At 43.8% G+C, this 21,116-nt stretch overlaps 1 protein-coding gene across 1 annotated transcript in view; it reads left to right on the forward strand.

Moving 5' to 3' along the window:
- Window positions 1–1,674: 1,674 nt before the first annotated feature.
- Window positions 1,675–21,116, forward strand: part of LOC128664720 (olfactory receptor 1361-like) — a 91,028-nt gene continuing 71,586 nt past the window's right edge. Inside the window, exon 1 of the mRNA XM_053719528.1 lies at window positions 1,675–1,689. Within this exon, the coding sequence (XP_053575503.1) occupies window positions 1,675–1,689 (15 nt within the window). The remainder of the gene's footprint in view (window positions 1,690–21,116) is intronic.

Genomic DNA, 21,116 nt, shown 5'->3' on the forward strand with positions numbered 1-21,116 from the left:
ATACACCGGCAAGGACTATTGGCTGATGTTGGATTGAGTGAAATGTTGACACTTGCAAGGCAATACAGAGAGGACCACAGAGAAATGCAAAATATTATTAACACTAATATTGACCGCTGGGCTGCTCTGTCAGAAAAAAATGTTGAACTAGAAATGCAAAGGAATGAGATTGAAATGCAGAAATTACAGCTGCAAAGAGAAATGTTCCAGTGGCAGAGGCGGATGGATGAAGAGAAAAACCAGCAAATTAACAGAGCTTTAACCATCAGTGAAAGGACATTACAATCTCTGTTGGCTATTGTCAGTGAAAGGGAGGGTGCAAAAGACCCAAAGAGGCCACGTCTGGAGTGAACATTTAATTTATTATTTATAACACTATATTAGTCACTGTTAATTTCTTTTCATCGATATATTGTTTAATAAGTGAGTTTTTGGTAGTGAAGGGCATATTTGTGCATGTAACGTCTTAAGGGTTATGCTGCCTGACTGAAATGTAAAGCTGTGCAGTGTGTGAGTTTGCAACAATTGTTGCAATATGTGGGGTGGGGACTCTTACCTGTTATAAAAGTGCATGGATGCTGGAACACTTCCTCTTTCTTGTCTGCAACTGCTGGAGAAAGGATTTTTCTGTTTTTGCTGGCAAAATGGTGCGGCCTAGGCGTCAGTCTGTTCCTCCAAAGCGGATGAGGGAGTCTTCGCCAGTGACACGGCGAGTATCTGTGAGGGGGAGAGGTGGCAGTTTGGTTAGTGAGGTAGTAGGCCCTAGCCCTTCTCAGGGGGTGGGCCTCACCCCTTCCCGGGATTCTGGGGAGCCCTCGGGTGTGTCTTCCTCCCCTCCCCTTTTCCCGGGGTCCCAGGGGGAGGATTTGGAGGATTCGGGGTTGGGTTCAGGGGGCGGCGGGGGGGTGGAAGTGTCTCCGGTTGGCTCGATCGGCCTCCCGGAGGTGTTTAGGGCTCGGCAGCTTGAGTCGGGCGGGGGGCCTGGTGTGGGGCGGGTAGGCCCGGATCAGGGGAGCGTGGCGCAGGGCCGTGGGTTAGTGAGCGGGCCAGTTCCTGGGCCCGCGGGGACGCTAGTCGCCCGGGAGCGCGAGGGCCTAGTTGTGCAGGGCGTGCGGGACGGCCCGACTTCGAGCGGGGGGCCTTTGGGCCTACGCCGCGTGTTGCAGGGCGAGCAGGCGGGCCTAACTTTAGGCGGCAGGCCTTCGGGCCTACATCGCATGGTCGCACCTGGTGGCCCAGTGGGTTCCCCCCCTACCCCGGTGGCTTCCGGTGGCGCAGATTTCGGCCTGCAGGGTGTCCCCTCTGTCATTGGTGGCCCCGGTGGGTCTGCGGCCCCTCTTTGGGACGGGTACTTACCTAACTTACCTGTCCCAGAGGCGGCACGGGCAGCGGTCGTGGCCTTAATCCAGGCCCTTTCGGCGGGAGCGGGTCCGGGCGTCGCGGCGGGTATGGAGCAGTCCGGCATCGTCCACGGTGGTCCGGCGGGGGTTCCGGCGGTCGGCGGCGTGGTCCAGGCTGGAGCGGCGGGCAGGGCTTCTTCCCTCGGTGGAGGCCTTCGGTCGGTGGTAGGCGCGAGTGACGTCACTTCCGGTAGTCGTGCTAGTGACGTCACTTCCGGGCGCCGCGCGTGCGACGGCATTTCCGGTTTCGGGCGCGGCGGAGCTAGGTCGACGGATGGAGGTGCGGAAGGTGAGTCGGGAGCCCGGGGATCCGGGAGGGGCAGCACCGGACAGGCCGCGGCGGTGAGGGGGCATGTGGGGTCAGGCACTTGTCAATTGGAGACACTTGTGGGGGCGCATGGTAGGCATTTGGGTGCTGGCATTAGCGGGCCCGAGCCGCGGGCTGGGACGTCCATGGGCCTTGGGGTTTTTGGCACTAGGGGACCTGTTGGTGCGGGGCACCGGGGCGGGGAGGGCCTGGCAGAGAGGGCAATGACGAGTGTGAGTGGAAGTGGTGGGCCGGAGTTTGGCCCTGTTGCGGGCAGTAACCAGGTGGTTGGTGGGTCGCAAGTTGGGCATGAGCCTCTGGGGAGAGGACAACAGGATGTGATGGGGGAAATTTTCAGGCTGGCCTCGATATTGGCCCAAGGGGCGCACGCTGGTTCCTCTGGGATGGGGGGGCAGCAGCATACAGTTCAGGTCAGCGCTGGGGGGGTGGATCCTGGTCATGTGGGGGTTGTGGGCAGAAGGAGGGCGGGTGGACTCGGGCCTGTGATTGGAAACGCAGGGGCTGGTGGAACAGGGCAGTTGGGAGCCGGGGCCCAGGTGGGTGGCATGCAAAGTAGTTCTGTAGTGGGTGGGGGTGGTGCCCGTTCCTTGATCCCTGGTGCTCCCGATTCTGTTTTGTTTCCGCAGGTTAGCGGGGATGCTGTGGTGGCAGTTGGCCAGGATGCTAGGCGAGAAGTGTCGCAGAGGACCGGTCCAGGCCAGGAGGCTTTGTCCTCGGCGGCGGCAGGAGCAGGTGAGATTGCATTGTGTGGGGTGCTGGGGGAGGGTGCGGGTGGGTCATCTAGTGACACTGGCTCTGAGAGTGACGACTCCTTAGGGCCAGTGTCTAAACCTCAAAAACGGGTATTGAAATATCTTCGCAGGTTGGCAGCTGGGCAACAGAGACAGGAGTCGAGGCTAGCTTCGGGTGGGGGAGCGCAGATGGGGGGCTCAGGGGGTGTTGTTCAGCAGGTAGGGCCAGGGGCTGTGAGCTTGGCGGTGGCAGACAGGAAAGTGGCGCTGCAGGGAGATGCCTACCCCTGCAGCGTGCACTCATTGCATTCTCACCTTAAAGCTAAGACGATCAAAAAAATTAGAGATGGCAAATATGTGCACATTTTCGATTTGTCGCTGGAGGCCCATAAGGCCAAGGAGAGGAGCGAGGACGGCTCAGGTCCAAAAAAGGTCAAGAGACCGGAGACAATGGACGAGTGGCACACGTGTTTTAGAGTTTTGGCTTCTTGCCTAGTGGAGGCGAAGCCTGAGCTGCGGGTTGACGTGTTAAAATACATGGAAACTATCGAGTTCGTCCATAAGACGTATAAGGACGGGGTGTGGCGGTCTTATGACGCGGATTATAGGCGTAAGATGGTAGGGAACCCTTTGCTGACCTTTGGCACCACGGATGTGCATTTATGGCAGCGTCTGGGTGCGGAGCGCTCTCCCTCCCCCCCTTCAGGCGCAAGGGCCGGGGGGAGTAGGCAGATGGGGGGAGTCAAATGGAAAGGGCGGGAGTGTTGGAAGTTTAACGACGGGAAGTGTGACCGGGGAGCGAACTGCTCCTTTCGACACTCCTGCATATACTGCGGAGCTGGTCATCCAGGGACCGAATGTGCTAGGCGGAAAGAGACGGGGGCCGCGGAGCCGGCAGAGGGGCTGCTGGGGCAAAGGGCACCAACGCCGTTGAGGGTGGCCGCCCTTGAGCCATGGCTAAGGGCGTACCCGGACAGGAGGGCAGGGGATCTCCTCCTGGCTGGACTGCGGGAGGGTTTCCTCATTCCAGTGGTAGGGCCGGTAGTTGGGGCGCGTCAGAAGCGGAACCTCAAGTCAGCGTATGACTACCCTGACGTGGTGAGGGATAAACTGGGCAAAGAACTGAGTTTAGGTCGCATGGTGGGCCCCTTTCGGAAGCCACCCATGGAGGGTTTGGTGGTTTCCCCACTGGGGGTTGTGCCGAAGAAGGAAGTGGGGAAATTCCGGTTGATTCAGCATTTGTCATACCCGAAAGGTAATTCGGTCAATGACGCAATCAACCCAGAGGTTAGCTCAGTTTTTTATCAGTCGTTTGACCAAGCAATGGTTTTGGTGCAACAGGCTGGTGTTGGGGCACTCTTGGCAAAGCTGGACATTGAGTCGGCCTTTCGCTTGTTGCCTATTCACCCGGCATCCTTTCGGTTGATGGGGTGCTGGTTCGAGGGTGCTTACTATGTGGATCGTTGTCTCCCAATGGGTTGCTCGGTCTCATGCTCCTTTTTCGAGATGTTCAGCACATTCTTGCACTGGGCGGTGTTTTCAGAAGCGCGGGGTGGGCTGATAGCCCATTACTTGGACGATTTTCTGCTGATAGGTAGAGCTGGATCGCTCGAGTGCGAGCGGCTCATGTCGGTGATGAGAACACTATTTGCGCATTTTGGGGTCCCATTGGCAGAGGACAAGACCCAGGGGCCATGCACTTGCCTGACGTTTCTGGGTATCGAGATCGATACTTTAGAAAGGCAGTGCAGGTTGCCAAACGATAAGGTGGTGCGAATGCTGGCCGCGGTTTCTTCGGCCGCGGCGGCGGACCGGCTAGCGATAAAGGAGTTGCAGTCTTTACTGGGTTTGCTCAATTTCGCATGCAAAGTTATCCCGATGGGCAGAGTATTCAACAGGAGGTTGGAGGGCCCTCTAAAAGGGGATAGCGGGAGCCGCAAGTCATGTGCGGTGTCTCCGGATATGAGGGAGGACTTGCGAATCTGGGAGTTGTTCCTGAAGGATTTCAATGGGGTCCTGTTATGGAGGCAAGTGAGGACCTCTAGCCAAGCTTTGCATCTGTTCACGGATGCGGCGGGGGCAAAGGGTTATGGGGCCTACTTCAACGGCGCCTGGAGTGCCGGGGAGTGGCCTGTGGCCTGGACGGAGAGGGGATGGACTAGGAACCTTACTCTCCTGGAATTGTTCCCTATTGTCGTAGCCATTGAGTTATGGGGGCGACAATTAGCAAACCAGAATGTAATATTCTGGTGCGATAATCTGAGCGTCGTGTTTGCTATCAACAATCTTTCAGCCTCTTCCCCTATTGTGGTGCGTTACCTTCGGTGGGTGGTGCTGCGGTGCTTGCAGCACAACATTGACTTTACGGCGCGGCATGTGCCTGGGGTTGATAATGTATTGGCGGACGCGTTGTCGCGAGGCCAATGGGAGGCATTCAGAAAGCTGACGCCAAGGGCAGCAGAGGTTGGTACTCCTTGTCCTTCCTTTCTTTGGCAGGTGGCGGAAGGGGGGACGTGTTGACTTCAATGGTTCAGGCGTCGCTGGCACCTGCTACCTGGAAGGCCTACGGCAAGTACTGGGCCGAGTGGGAAGTTTTCTTCAAGGGTAAGGGCGTTCCGGTGGAATCCGGATCGCCAGCTTTGTTGCTTGAGTGGATGGTGTGTTTGAAGGAAAGTGGCTGTAGAAAAGGATCCATGCAAGGAAGGCTAGCTGCCTTATCCTTTTTCGCTAAATGGAAGGGTATCCAGGATGGGACGAATGCGTTTCTGGTTAGGCAGGTAATGAAAGGTTGGGGCAGGATAGAGGCTAAGTCGGCAGATCGGCGAGAGCCCATTACAATTCAGCGGCTGGGGGCCTTATTGGAAGCGCTGCCGGGAGTGTGCGCAGATGAGTATGAGGTTGCTTTGTTTAGGGCGGCGTTTGCGGTTGCTTTCTTTGGGGCCCTGAGAGTAGGCGAGATAGTTAGTCCAACCAGGTCGGCGGTAGGTTGTGGTATCCAAGCGCAGCATGTCAGGTTTGACTTGCAAGCACTATTGTTATTTATCCCTAGATCGAAGACGGATCAAGACAGGAAAGGTGTATGGTTATCCATACAGCAGCAGGACTTTGTGGGGTGTTGCCCCGTCCGGCTCGCTTCTGAATTTTCGGCGAACAGGCCAGGGAGTTCAAGGCAGTTTTTTATTCATGCGGATGGGTCTAACCTGTCCAGATTCCAGTTTCGGAGGGTGCTGGAGGAAGCAGCTAAGAGGGTCGGCTTGGACCCTGGGCTCATCGCTCCCCACTCCTTTCGCATTGGAGCAGCCACCAGCGCAGCTGCGGCTGGGGCGTCGGAGCGGGAAATTAAGAAATTGGGAAGGTGGAGTTCCAAACGGTATAGGACATACATTAGACCCCTTCAGAATAAAGTGTAGATAGTTGAAAAAAGGGAGGGGTGGGTTTCAAAAAATGGGCGGGGACTTAGTAATGAAAATTTTTGTTGATTTTAGGTGTAAGAGCCCCTCCGTGTAGAGCGTGGATAGTCGGCCACTCGTACGTTCACTGGGCGGCCATTCACACTTTGAAGCGCCCGGGCGGCCAGCAGCTGGGATTTCGTCCAGATGCGGTTTCCATTAGATGGCTGGGAAAAAGGGGAATGTTGTGGAGTGATTTGCCAGGTCGCCTGGAGGAGGCCTTCCTTCGTTGGGGACGGCCTTCATTGATAGTGCTGCATCTGGGTGGAAATGATGTGGGGAGTTTGCCTGTGCTGGAGTTGGTGAACATAATTCAATTGGATGTACGTTGGTTGAAAGTGCGTTTCCCGGGGGTACGAGTGGCTTGGTCGAATGTGATTGCGCGCTTGCAGTGGCGGCATGTGAGAGTGCACCGTTCAGCCTACCGTATTCGGAAGAAGTTGAACAGAGATGTGGGGAGGTTGATCGTGGAGGAAGGTGGTTTTGTGATCAGGCATGATAACATCTTGGGGGACTGCAAGCGGCTGTACAGGCCGGATGGGGTTCATTTAACTGAAGAAGGGTTAGAGCTATTTTTGGCTAACCTAGCTGGCGCGTTGAGGCGGCATGTCAGTTAGCTATCCCTAGGTGTGGCGGCAAGAGCTCCATTATGGGAGGCAGGTGTGGTATCTCTTGTGGCGGGGTCCCGGCCAAATAATTTTTATGGTTTCCGCGAGGGTGTGGTCGAGCTAATGGGAGGGGCATGATGTTGCAAGTCGCAGCTTGTAACGCCTCTCCCCGCGGGCCTGCTGACCTAGAAACCCCTTGTGGATGATGCCAGCCTCTGAAGGGCAATGCTCAGCAGGAGCATTGCAACAACCAATCCGGGCCGGTGACCTCACTACGCTGGTTGTATATATATATATATACTAAATTATGGATAGGCTTAGAATATAGTTTAGCCTCAGATGCCGCCACCCATAGATAAGCCTTAAGCTTCCCAAGTTAATAAGTTTAGAGTTTGCCTGGTTAGGTTTTAATAAACGCGACCTTGCTTCACGGTCTTATACCTCCAAATATGTGTCTGTGTCTTTATTGGGTAAGGTGGGAATGAAGTCATGGCGATTTGACCCTTATGGTAGTGAAGGGCATATTTGTGCATGTAACGTCTTAAGGGTTATGCTGCCTGACTGAAATGTAAAGCTGTGCAGTGTGTGAGTTTGCAACAATTGTTGCAATATGTGGGGTGGGGACTCTTACCTGTTATAAAAGTGCATGGATGCTGGAACACTTCCTCTTTCTTGTCTGCAACTGCTGGAGAAAGAATTTTTCCCCGCCCATCCCTCCCTTGTTGTTAACGTGTTTGATATTTTTTGCAGGAAAGGGGGGCGGCACTGAGTGAACAGCTGCCATTAGGGTGGTTTTGTTAGGACTTTGGCAGGGGCATGCCTACTCAGGCTAGCTGATCTTAAGTCCAAAGTGGTAATTTTTTGGCTTCACATCATGGGCGTTTGTTGTGCGTCTTGCGCCTAAATGATGACCCTAAAGGGTATGGAGCAATTTGCTAGCATAAGAGTAGAAATTATCGGCTGGCGTGGCGGGGTCCCGGCCAAATAATTTTTATGGTTTCCGCGAGGGTGTGGTCGAGCTAATGGGAGGGGCATGATGTTGCAAGTCGCAGCTTGTAACGCCTCTCCCCGCGGGCCTGCTGACCTAGAAACCCCTTGTGGATGATGCCAGCCTCTGAAGGGCAATGCTCAGCAGGAGAATTGCAACAACCAATCCGGGCCGGTGACCTCACTACGCTGGTTGTATATATATATATACTAAATTATGGATAGGCTTAGAATATAGTTTAGCCTCAGATGCCGCCACCCATAGATAAGCCTTAAGCTTCCCAAGTTAATAAGTTTAGAGTTTGCCTGGTTAGGTTTTAATAAACGCGACCTTGCTTCACGGTCTTATACCTCCAAATATGTGTCTGTGTCTTTATTGGGTAAGGTGGGAATGAAGTCATGGCGATTTGACCCTTATGTGTTGTTTAAGTTTAAAATGTTATTATTTAATAAAGACAAATTTTTTTATGCCCCAAAAAAAGGTTTATTTACATAAATTCAAAATCACTTTTGATTCTTCAACACAAAAGTTTTTCTCAGTTATTAATTGTCATTCTTCTGACAATCATCATGACAAAACTAAAAATGAAATCAAATAACATATTTACGGTATAAAAAATCTACTTGCTCCATTAACATTCCCAAAGTTGCCCTAATTTTAGAAATTTTTTGTTTAACATGATCTTCAAGACAACTCTGAGTACTTTTGTCTGCAGTTTCAATAGTTGATGTTGAAGATAAATCTGTCGAAAAATAAATGCAAAGCAAATTTTAATTCAATTTTCATATACATATGCAATGTATGATAGGGTTTTTCATCACAAATATTACCTCCTGATGTGCTGTTATCTATGTTATCTACTATATTGGCTTCTACACTTATGTCCACTCCTTTAAAGATTTCATCTGAGCCAACTCCTATTTGAAATATACAATATGTATTAGTTAAAACTTTCATTTTCTTAGATTTAAGATTACTGAGTATGAAACATACCTTTATCTACCATCATTGTTGGTAAAACTTCTATCCTTGGTTGAGTATCATCTGAACTCAAGGCTTCAAATATTGGCACACTATCAGGATTTTGAAATTCTTCCATTTCCATACTATTTTCCATGTCTTCCATGGTAATATCTATGAACGTAATTCCAAAGATAAAGATAGAAAACTATTAAATCAAAAACCTAGGATATATTATTTAAAACTCTAGTAATAATCATTAAAAGGGACATTGAACCCAATTTCTAAGTTTCATGAATCAGACAGTGCATGCAATTTAAATAAACTTTCTATTTTACTTCATTCTTTTGGTATCTTTATTTGAAAATCAAGAATGTAATTTTAGATGCCAGTCCATTTTTGGTGAACCAACTGTGTTGTACTTGCTAATTGGACAGAACCAATAAAAAAGTGCTGTCCATGTTGCTCCACAAAAAATTGACTGGCTCCAAAGCTTAGATGCCTTCTTTTTCAAATAAAGATATCAAGATAATGAGGAAAAAAATGATAATAGAAGTAAATTAGCAACTTGATTAACATTGCATGTTTAAACTTTTTAAGCCAAAACCTAAAATATATGATTTAAAAGTTAAATAATAAGTCATTACCTGTCTGTGTCATTTTATGAAAAATTTCATATGGATTTGGAGATAATTCAATATCCAATAGTGTTATTGGCAAAGGTGGAGAAAGAGCTTCACTTCTGGGTGTTTGCACCAACATTGACCTTAGGTAGCGTGTTGGGTGTTCACACTTCATTCTCCTACTTCTCATATCTATAAACATAAATATAAAAAAAAATTGGAATAAAAAAAATAATTCATTATTCAAAGTAATTTTTTATTTTTCAAACATTCAGTTCTGCATGCTTACTTTTCTAACATGTTTCAATGGTATATAGTAATATATTTATATTTTATTCTACTAACTCAGTTCTGCATGCTTACTTTTAGAAGATGTTTCAATGGTATATACTAATATAGTTATATTTTACTCTACTAACTCATTTTTGTATGCTAACTTTTCTAACCTTTTAAGTGTATAGTAATATAGTTAAATTTTAATCTACTAACTCAGTTCTGCATGCTTACTTTTGTAACTTTTTGCAATTGTATATACTAATATAGTTAAAGTAACACTCAGAAAATAATATTGTCCTTGATTCGTCAATGATGACGCAGTTCAAAAATAACATCCTTTTTTTATAATATAAATTTTTTTATTAATATATAATTTTGGAACTTACATGTCCTTATCAATCTTCTAATCGATTTATAGTACTTCGGTTCTCTTCTCTTCAAATCACTATATTTTCTAAGACACTGTCGTCTTGTTCTTTTAATTTTTGAAATACGATGCATTCTTCTCAGCATCTCGTATATAATTTTGTCTCTGCATTCCTGTCTCACTCCCCTCACACCACCAATCCGTTTAGGGAAATATTTATCCATGGCATAAACTAATATCACCAATTCTCCAGCACCAAAAGGTTCAGGACGCGACATGTTTGACGATGACGTCATTAATCGTTATGTCAATCATTAGCGCATTGATCTAGATATGTATCCCCGAAAAATAGAAAAAAATATAATGTATATGTAGATTAATGTATTTTATGAATGTTTGTAAATATCAATGTTTATAGTTATTACAAATGATATTTGGTTTCTAAACATTTTCTTTTTTTCAGATGTGTTGATATGTATTAAAATGTACTTTGGTTTACAATTGTTATTTTGTTTCTAAACATTTTCTTTTTTTCAGATGTGTTTATATGTATTAAAATATACTTTGGTTTACAATTGTTATTTTTTTTCCAAACATTTTCTTTGTTTCAGATGTGTTGATATGTATTAAAATGTACTTTGGTTTACAATTGTTATTTTGTTTCTAAACATTTTTTTTTTCATATGTGTTTATATGTATTAAAAGTTATTTTGGTTTAGAATTTTTATGTTTAAAGATTGTAATTTTGTAATAAAATAATTTATTTGCCATTATTTTCTATATGCCACTTTTCTTTTAACAAATCTTGAATGGAAAAATATATTATTAAGGATAAGAAAATAAGTGTTAAGAGTAAGCCCTTAAGGTATTTATTTGAATATGGGAAAACCTAGTAGCTGTTAAAAATTGAGGTTAGAATAAAACATAGCAAATTAGCAAGTCTTTTCTAACTAAAAAATCCTATCTGATAACATAAAGCACTGTTGAATATACTGTCGCTTGTTACAGCTAGAATTCAATGACACAATACAATGAATTATCATCAGCTATGGAGGGGTTACATTACACTAATCACATTATGTAAAAGAGTGAGAGCAGCTGTAGACACTAGTTTGATGTCACAAAGACAATGTATTACCTATAATATATTGTCTGTAATAACTTTGATCATAAACTTTATTTATTTGAAACCTTTGATAATTGAAGAGCAACAACTGTTATGTATTTAACTGTTTATCATGAGTGATTTTTAATAACCTTAATTCTTAAAACAAAAATGGAGACAAGTTAATAAAGAAAGTTTTTTTATTGATCAACTGAAACTTTAATCTTCAAAATACTGTTCTGAAACCATGTCCCTTGTTGCATTTCCACGCCTATTAGCTTGTTCTACACATATTTCTTCTGTTAAATCATCAGCAGCTATTGGATCATCATCTTCTAATGGACAGCCTCTTTTAATTGCTATATTGTGCAGTATGCAGCAAACCAATATAATTTTTGCAACTTTCTCTGGTGCATACTGCATAGCACCTCCAGAATGATCAAGACATCGAAACCGCATTTTCAAAAGACCGAAAGTCCTCTCAATAATCCCCCTGGTAGATCGGTGAGCTTCATTGAAACGTACTTGACTTCTGGTCTGTGGGTTGTTATAGGGAGTCAACAGCCATTCTGTACATGAGTACCCTCCATCTCCTAATAGAAGATATAATAAATATAAATATTAATATAAGAATAATTATAAAGATTGAGAACTATACAATACAAATTTAAACAATACAGATTACAGTCGACAAATTGGGCGCAATTTTTGTACATTGAAATGAGAGACAAATTAGACGTCAGTTATGCTTACCTAGAAGCCATCCTTCAGGCATATTTCCGTCCTCGAACTTCCGGTATAACCCAGTCTGCCTTAAGATGTAAGAATCATGACAGGAGCCAGGAAAGTTAGAACGGACACTGATAATCCTCATGTTGGGGTCACAGACCATCTGGACATTCAAGGAATGGAAATGCTTTCTATTCCTATAGATCTCCTCACGAGCTTGAAGTGGTCTTACAGCAACATGGGTACAGTCTATGGCACCTAGGACATTGGGCATCCCAGCCATCCTATAGAAATTTGACTTGATAGATTGCCATTCTTCAGGGGCAGATGGCAAACAAACATATCAATGAAAAATAACCATCATAGCCCCTATTACTTTGGATAAGTGGCGTGAAAAAGCAGATTGACTCATTCCAATAATGACGCTAGAAACTGCCTGAAAAGAGCAGCTAATAGTTTCAGAAGTCCCGGAATAGCTTGTGAACGAGCAGTCATCGGCTCCAAATGATCTTCAATCTCTCGATACAGGTGTAATATCGATTCACGATCAAGCCGGAATCTTTGTATGATCTCTCGGTCAGAAAGGCCGTGCAAACCAACCCGTGGAAGGAATACACGGGGGACACGAACTCTCCTTCTTCTAACGATACGATTAGCTACATTTCCAGTATTCTGTCTTCTAGCCCGGATTTGCATCACACAGAGAATAAACAAAAACAGAATTCTCTCCATAGCTGCTGAAATGAACAATGTAAGTACAATGCTGATATTACTGCCTTTTATATATGTCTAGACTGGCGTCTAGAGTGACTTTCCTATTGTTTTGTACCTTGCCCGCCACCTAAAAGGTGGCAAGGCAAAAATAACAAGGTGGGGGCGGAGATTGACGCGAGCGGACAAATAGATTTTTTAGTACATTCGTTTTTGGCGAGTTGGTGGTCAAATGTGTCTAATTACAGTGAAAAATGGAGAGGTAGCGAGGTTTGGCGGATAAGTACGCTCGCAATTTTAAAGATGCGAGTTTTAACATAATTGACGGCTTTGTACATATCAGTTTGCGAGTTTTGACGCGAGATTTGTTGCGGGTAGCTCGCTGACTGCTTAGTACATGGAGCCCTATGTCTCTTTAATGATATTCATATTTCAGGTATTGTTTTAAAATAAATATCATCTGAATAAAAACATTTGACATGAATCTGGTGTTGTCATCTTCCTTATTTATATGTTTTCTGAAAAACATTTGACATTAAACTTATGTTTTCATGTTATTTAAATGTCTTAATTAAAAAAGTTGACAATATTTTGGTGGTGTGATAGTCTTCATCTATATGTCTTAATCAAAATATTTGACATTATTCCTGTTGGGGGTTTTTTGTTGCATGTTTTAATAAATTTTCTTTACATATGTTGCACATACATTGTAAACAATTATAGTCCTAATACTTTGAAACCTTTAATTAAAGACCTTCTTTCTTTAACAAATGTTTAAAACATGTTGTGATTCCCTGGTAAGATATGAGTTAAAAAAAAAGCTTGTATAAAAGTAATGATACTTATTTGCTCTTAACGAGTGTTCAATTAAATAGATTGCTTAAAAAAATAAAAATAAATAAACAACCATATGGTTGTAAATAAAGGTTGTAATTGTATTTGAATCATTACATCCCTTAACAATGGTTTTGGTTCAGGACACTGGACAGCCCTTGTTTATTGGTGGGTGAATTTATCCACCAATCAGCAAGAACAACCCAAGTTGTTCACCAAAAATGGGCCGGCATCTAAACCTACATTCTTGCTTTTCAAATAAAGATACCAAGAGAAGGAAGAAAATTTGATAATAGGAGTAAATTAGAAAGTTGCTTAAAATTGCATGCTCTATCTGAATCACGAAAGAAAAAAATTTGGTTCAATGTCCCTTTAACCCCTTGATGACCGGACAATTTTCCAATTGTCTTACCCTTAAGGACAAGGGCTATTTTTACATTTCTGCAGTGTTAGTGTTTAGCTGTAATTTTCCTCTTACTCATTTACTGTACCCACACATATTATATACCGTTTTTTTTCACCATTAAATGGACTTTCTAGCAATACCATTATTTTCATCATATCTTATAATTTACTATAAAAAAAATGATAAAATATGAGGAAAAAATGGAAAAAAACACACTTTTTCTAACGTTGACCTCCAAAATCTGTTACACATCTACGACCACCAAAAACAATCATGCTAAATTGTTTCTAAATTTTGTCCTGAGTTTAGAAATACCCAATGTTTACATGTTCTTTGCTTTTTTTGCAAGTTATAGGGCAATAAGTACAAGTAGCACTTTGCTATTTCCAAACCACTTTTTTTCAAAATTAGCACTAGTTACATTGGAACACTGATATCTGTCCGGAATCTCTGAATATCCCTTGATATGTATATATTTTTTTTTAGAAGACAACCCAAAGTATTGATTTATGCCCATTTTGGTATATTTCATGCCACCATTTCACTGCTAAATGCGAGCAAATAAAAAGAAAATCGTTCACTTTTTCACAAATTTTGTCACAAACTTTAGGTTTCTCACTGAAATTATTTACAAACAGTTTGTGCAATTATGGCACAAATGGTTGTAAATGCTTCTCTGGGATCCCCTTTGTTCAGAAATAGCAGACATATATGGCTTTGGCATTGCTTTTTGGTAATTAGAAGGCCACTAAATGCCGCTGTGCACCACACATGTATTATGCCCAGCAGTGAAGGGGTTAATTAGGGAGCTTGTAGGGACCTTGAAGGGTTAATTTTAGCTTTAGTGTAGTGTAGTAGACAACCCAAAGTATTGATCTAGGCCCATTTTGATATATTTCATGCCACAATTTCACCGCCAAATGCGAGCAAATAAAAAAAAAAGTTACATTTTTCACAATTTTAGGTTTCTCACTGAAATTATTTACAAACAGCTTGTGCAATTATGGCACAAATGGTTGTAAATGCTTCTCTGGGATCTCCTTTGTTCAGAAATAGCAGCCATATATGGCTTTGGCGTTGCTTTTTGGCAATTAGGAGGCTGCTAAATGCTGCTGCGCACCACACTTGTATTATGCCCAGGAGTGAAGGGGTTAATTAGGTAGTTTGTAGAGAGCTTGCAGGATTAATTTTAGCTTTAGTGTAGAGATTAGCCTCCCACCTGACACATCCCACCACCTGACACATCCCACCCCCTGATCCCTCCCAAACAGCTCTCTTCCCTCCCCCACCCCACAATTGTCCCCACCATCTTAAGTACCGGCAGAAAGTCTGCCAGTACTAAAATAAAAGGAGGTTTTTTTTGTTTGTTTTTTTAAACAATTATTCAGCTGTGATGGACCCCTGCCTTAGCCCCCAACCTCCCTGATCCCATCCAAACAGCTCTTTAACCCTCCCCACCTACCTATTTGCCACCATATTGGGTACTGGTAGCTGTCTGCCAGTACCCAGTTTTCCCCAAAAAATAAAGTTTTTTTGTGTGTTTTTTTTTATTACAGTTTTTTCTGTAGTGTAGCTGCCCCCCAGTACCCCCACCCCCCTAACCCTACCAGATCCTATTATTATTATTTTTTTTTAAGTTTTCTTCCCCCCCCCTCTTAACAGTAATCATTGGTGGCAGTGGTTTTTGCCGCGTGCGCACGCCCCCGCAGGCCCCCCTCTGCATGCTCCCAGCATCCGGCGTGCACAATGCACTTGCAGGAACCGGATGCGGGTTACCGATGGGCCGCCCACCCTCCTCCCTTGAAAGCTCCCACCCACCAACAAACGGCACCATCGCTACCAGTGCAGAGAGGGCCACAGAGTGGCTCTCTCTGCATTGGATGCTTTTTAAAGGGTATTGCAGGATGCCTCAATATCAAGGCATCACTGCAATACCCTGAGAGCTGCTGGAAGTGATTGCGATCGCTTCCAGCACTTTCTTAGACAACTGACGTACCAGGTACGTCCATTGTCACTAACTGACAGATTTTGCAGGACATACCTGGTACTTAACTTGTCATTAAGGGGTTAATCAATGGTTAAAGGACCATGATACCCAAATGTTGAAACACTTGAAAGTGATACAGCATAGCTGTAAAAAGCTGACTAGAAATCTGAATATCCCTTGACGTGTATATATATTTTTTTAGAAGATATCCCAAAGTATTGATCTAGGCCCATTTTGGTATATTTCATGCCACCATTTCACTGCCAAATGCGATCAAATAAAAAGAAACGTTCACTTTTTCCACAAACTTTAGGTTTGTCACTGAAATTATTTACAAACAACTTGTGCAATTATGGCATAAATAGTTGTAAATGCTTCTCTGGGATCCCCTTTGTTCAGATATAGCAGACATATATGTCTTTGGAGTTGCTTTTTGGTAATTGCAAGGCCGTTAAATTCTGCTGCGCATCACACGTGTATTATGGCTAGCAGTGAAGGGGTTAATTAGGTATCTTGTAGGGAGCTTGCAGGGTTAATTTTAGCTTCAGTGTAGAGAGCAGCCTCCCACCTGACACATTACACCCCCTGATCCCTCCTAAACAGCTCTCTTCCCTCCCCCACCCCACAATTGACCCCGCCATCTTAAGAACTGGCAGAAAGTCTGCCAGTACTAAAATATAAGCTATCTTTTAATTTATTTTTTATAGCATATTTACATATGCTGCTGTGTAGGATCCCCCCTTAGCAACCAACCTCCCTGAGCCCCCCCAAACAGCTCTCTAATCCTCCCCTCACTCACTATTTGGTGCCATTTTGGGTACTGGCAGACAGACTTTTCAAACTTTTGTGCATTTTTTAATATATTTTTTTATTTTTCTGTAGTGTAGCTGGCCCCCTCAATACACCCCTCCCCCTCTCCCAGATCCCTTTATAAATAAAAATTTAACCCTCATCACCCACTCCCACCACATCACCACCCGCTCCCACCACACATCACCACCCGCTCCCACCACAACCGGATGGATTAGATCGCGGGGGCACTCATGGGCACGCAGCCGCGCACGCACCGGGGACTAATCCGGCAGGCGATTCCCAGCGATGGGCCGCCCACCCTCCTCCCTGCAGCTGCTCCCACCCACTAACGATCGGCACCAGAGAGTGGCCCTCTCTGCATCAGTGTGCCAGAAAATGTATTGCCATGATGCCTCAATATCAAGGCATCACGGCAATACCTTGAAAGTGTCTGGAAGCGATCAGGATCGCTTCCAGGTGCTTTAAACACCTACGTCGTACAGGGTACGTCACTGGTCTTTAAAGACCAGTTTGTGTAAGACGTACCCTGTACGGTTAAACAGAGATTATTTAGGTAATGATAGTAGGTTTTATTTAGATTTATTTTAATTATATTTAAGTTAGGGGGTGTTAGGGTTAGACTTAGGTTTAGGGGTTAATAAATTTAGTATAGTGGCGGCGACGTTGGGGGCATCAGATTAGGGGTTAATAAATGTAGGTAGGTGGCGGCGATGTTAGGGGCAGAAGATTAGGGGTTAATAATATTTAACTAGTGTTTGTGAGGCGGGAGTGCGGTGGTTTAGGGGTTAATGTTTATTATAGTGGTGGCAATGTCCGGAGCGGCAGATTATAGGTTAATAAGTGTAGTTAGGTTGCGGCAACATTGGGGACGGGAGATTAGGGGTTAATAAGTATAATGTAGGTGTCGGCGACATTGGGGGCAGCAGATTAGGGGTTAATAAGTATAATGTAGGTGGCGGCGATGTTGGGGGCAGCAGATTAGGGGTTAATAAGTATAATGTAGGTGTCGGCAATGTCGGGGGCGGCAGATTAGGGGTTAATAAATATAATGTAGGTCTCGGAGATGTCGGGGACGGCAGATTAGGGGTTAATAAGTGTAAGATTAGGGGTGTTTAGACTCGGGGTTTATGTTAGGGTGTTAGGTGTAAACATAAATTTTGTTTCCCCATAGGAACCAATGGGGCTGCGTTACGGAGCTTTACGCTGCTTTATTGCAGGTGTTAGGCTTTTTTTTCAGCCGGCTCTCCCCATTGATGTCTATGGGGAAATCTTGCATGAGCACGTACAACCAGCTCACCGCTGACTTCAGCAGCGCTGGTATTGGAGGGCGGTATGGAGCTCAATTTTGCTCTACGCTCACTTCTTGCCTAATAACGCCGGGTTTATGAAAACCTGTAAAACCAGCTCTGTAGGGAAGTTAGCGGTGACAATAACGTGCAAGTTAGCACCGCACCCCTCATAACGCAAAACTCGTAATCTAGCTGAGTGTTTGCTGCCACATGAAGGTTAAAACAAGAGGGTTTATTATAGTTCACTCCTAAAACCACAATGCTCCTACTATCAATATTGAAAGTTAGTATGCATTCAAGAAATGTCCCAAAAACGTAAAGTTCCATTCCAATGTATACTTGAACACACTTGTATACTTATCAGTGATTTGCAGGATATGGAAGTCTTGGTGCAGGACTCTCATACAAGGAGAGTAATGCGGTTCCGTAGAGGTAACAACAAACAGCACCGGTATGGGTCTCTGTGCTCCTGGATTGCTTAACCGGATATGACGTCACTCGCTGCGTAGCTCCGCCCTCAGGTGTTTGGTTCACTTTACAAATACACTGCTAGCATATTATTGCTTAACTTTGGGGTCTAACACCGGGATCTAGTATATACTATTACAGACCTTTTTGCCAATTAGGATTCACCTGATGTATTAACCACTGACACCTTTAACACAGTGGGGATATATTTCCCATCCAGGCATTTTTTTTTATTTTTTTTTTATTGAGGCATAAATTGCATAGTTACAACTTAAAGATAAAAAACAACCAGAACAAACAAACAAACAAAAAAAACAAAAAAAGAACGATCAAGCAAAATTCGATTTCTTACATAATCAACATAATACTAACATATAGAAAATAAGCCTCATGTTTTCATTTATGTCCTTAATTTCTCACACAATTTTTTTTTTTCCTCAACTGATTATTAACTAAACATTGTTTAACAGAAGAATATCACAGGAAGTTGTTAACCGGCTGTGGCTAGAGAAAAGAGGAAGAGGGAGGAGGGGGGGGGGGGAGAGAAAAAAAAAAAGAGGGTAAAGGGAAATGGGTACTACCAACGATCCAATAAGACTATCTCGGAGTGTCTAAAAGGATATATTAGGTAATCTATTTCCTCAGGAGGAAAGATTCTAATAAATGTGGCCCATTTTTTAAAGAAAAAAGTTATTTCTTTTTCAGAGGTTAAAGTTGTATCCATCTGTTCAATAATGCATTGTTTTTTCATATAGTTTTTGATTTCTAAGATACTAGGGACCGAGGTGTCTCGCCATTTAGTGAAAATTAAATTTCTTGCTGCCAGAATTGTCATATTCATATCCTTTTTATGCTCAAGAGATAAGGAGGACTCTGTAAGAAAGACAACCTCTGCCAAGGAGAGAGAGGAGACAGGTACCTTCAACACCTTAATGAGACAAAATTCTATTTTCCGCCAGAACTGCTTTATCCAGGGACAGGACCATATCATATGGATTAAGTCCACTGCCGGGTATGCACATTTTGGGCATTTATTAAAGTTAGGGTTATGCCATTTAAATCCCTTTAGTGGGGTGTAGTAAGACCTATAAAGTAATTTAATATGCGACTCTCTCCAGCTTGCAGATAGAGTGGTCTGCGCTATTATGGATATAGAACTTTCCACCTGTTCCACCCCAATGTCTAGTTCGGGAGACAAGAGGTTCCACTTTTGTGTTATGTAGTGTGGATTAGATTCACCATATTGACTAACAACCAGATCGTACCAGATTGAGATGGAGAATAAATCATATTTGACAAGAATAGGCCAATTATCTAGCTTCCCCCAGGACCAGGGCCAACCAAATTTCTCAGTGAGTAAGAAAAGGTAATGTCTGGCTTGGAGATACGTGGAAAAAGTCCTTATTACTTAAGTTAAATTCCTGTTTTAATCTGTCAAAGGTTTTTATTGATTGGGTGTCTTGATCCATGAAATGAGTAAGAAAAGTCAAGCCCAAATCATGCCATTTCTGGAAAATTTGGGACTGAGTACCTCCTTGAAATTCTGGGTTGCCACGTAGTCCCTGAAATTTTGGGATAGAAAAGTTAATACCCAATTTTTGCCCTAACTTTTTCCAGGCCTGTATTATCGTATATACAGAACTAAGACTTTTCACTTCTTTCGGGATTAAGTGTGTCGGGCAATGAATTAAGACTATAGGATTATAAGGATGCAATATATTTGCTTCAAGACTGTTATTAGTAAAGTAATCCTTATTCAGAATCCAATCTATCACAATATGTGAAAGAAAAACCAACCTATATTTACTGAGATCAGGAAGAGCCATTCCACCAAACCTTCTAGAGAGATGCAGGCCCATTTATCAAGCTCCGTACGGAGCTTGAAGGCCGTGTTTCTGGAGAGTCTTCAGACTTCATAACCCTGTCCGCCTGCTCTGAGCAGACGGACAGGAATCGCCAGAAATCAACCCGATCGAATACGATCGGGTTGATTGACACCTCCCTGCTGGCGGCCGATTGGCCGCGAGTCAGCAGGGGGCGGCATTGCACCAGCAGCTCTTGTGAGCTGCTGGTGCAATGTTAAATGTGGAGAGCGTATTCCTCTCCGCATTTAGCGAGGTCTTGCAGACCTGATCCGCAGTGTCGGATCAGGTCCGCAAGACCTTTGATAAATTGGGGCCATAGAGTCTATTAATGGAAATTCGGAGTCTCTTGCATTTCGAAATGAAATACCGGAGAGCCCTGTTCAGGCTCTTCCAGTCTTTAACTTTCAGTGTGACCGGCACATTTTGTAAGGGATAGAGAATTTTTGGGAGGAGAACCATCTTAAACAGGGCAATACGTCTTGTCAGTGAGAGCGGGAAATTTTGCCAACTTGTCATATATTCTTTTATTCTGGCTAGAATGGGAGAGATATTGAGACTATACAAGTCTTGTGGGTTTATTGATATATTGATTCCTAAATACTTAAAGTGGGAAACAACAACTTTAAAAGGCGTCTCAGATAGGGAAGCCTCATTTTTTCTGATCCAAATTAATTCTGACTTAGAGGTGTTAATCTTGTATCCTGTAAAAGTTCCAAAAGAGTTTGTAATTGAGAGTAGTCTTGGGATATTAGTTCTAGTGTTGGAGATGTAAACTAGTACATCATCTGCATATAGGGCAATTTTTTGTTCTATAGAACCAATCTTTATCCCCTGTAATAGCTGCCTTATCTTAAGAGCTAATGGCTCCATAGCTAGATCAAATAAAAGAGGCGATAGCGGGCAACCCTGTCTAGTGCCTCTCTGAAGGTTAATTAAGTTAGATTCTAAGTGATTGACAGTCAGTTTTGTTGAGGAATTTTTGCAAAGATTATTAATAAAAAATACGAAATTATCTTTTAAACCGAAGCGGGACAGGGAAGTCAGAATATGTTGATGATGTACTGAATGAAACGCTTTTTCTGCGTCAAGCGCGATAACTGCTGAGTCTGCCTGGTCTTGTGAAGAAGCCTCTCGAGAGTTATGAAAATAATCGAGTTCTCTGACTTTGGCTGCTAAATT

Source organism: Bombina bombina, chromosome 6 (genome assembly GCF_027579735.1).
Source record: "Bombina bombina isolate aBomBom1 chromosome 6, aBomBom1.pri, whole genome shotgun sequence".
NCBI classification, from domain to species: Eukaryota; Metazoa; Chordata; class Amphibia; order Anura; family Bombinatoridae; genus Bombina; species Bombina bombina.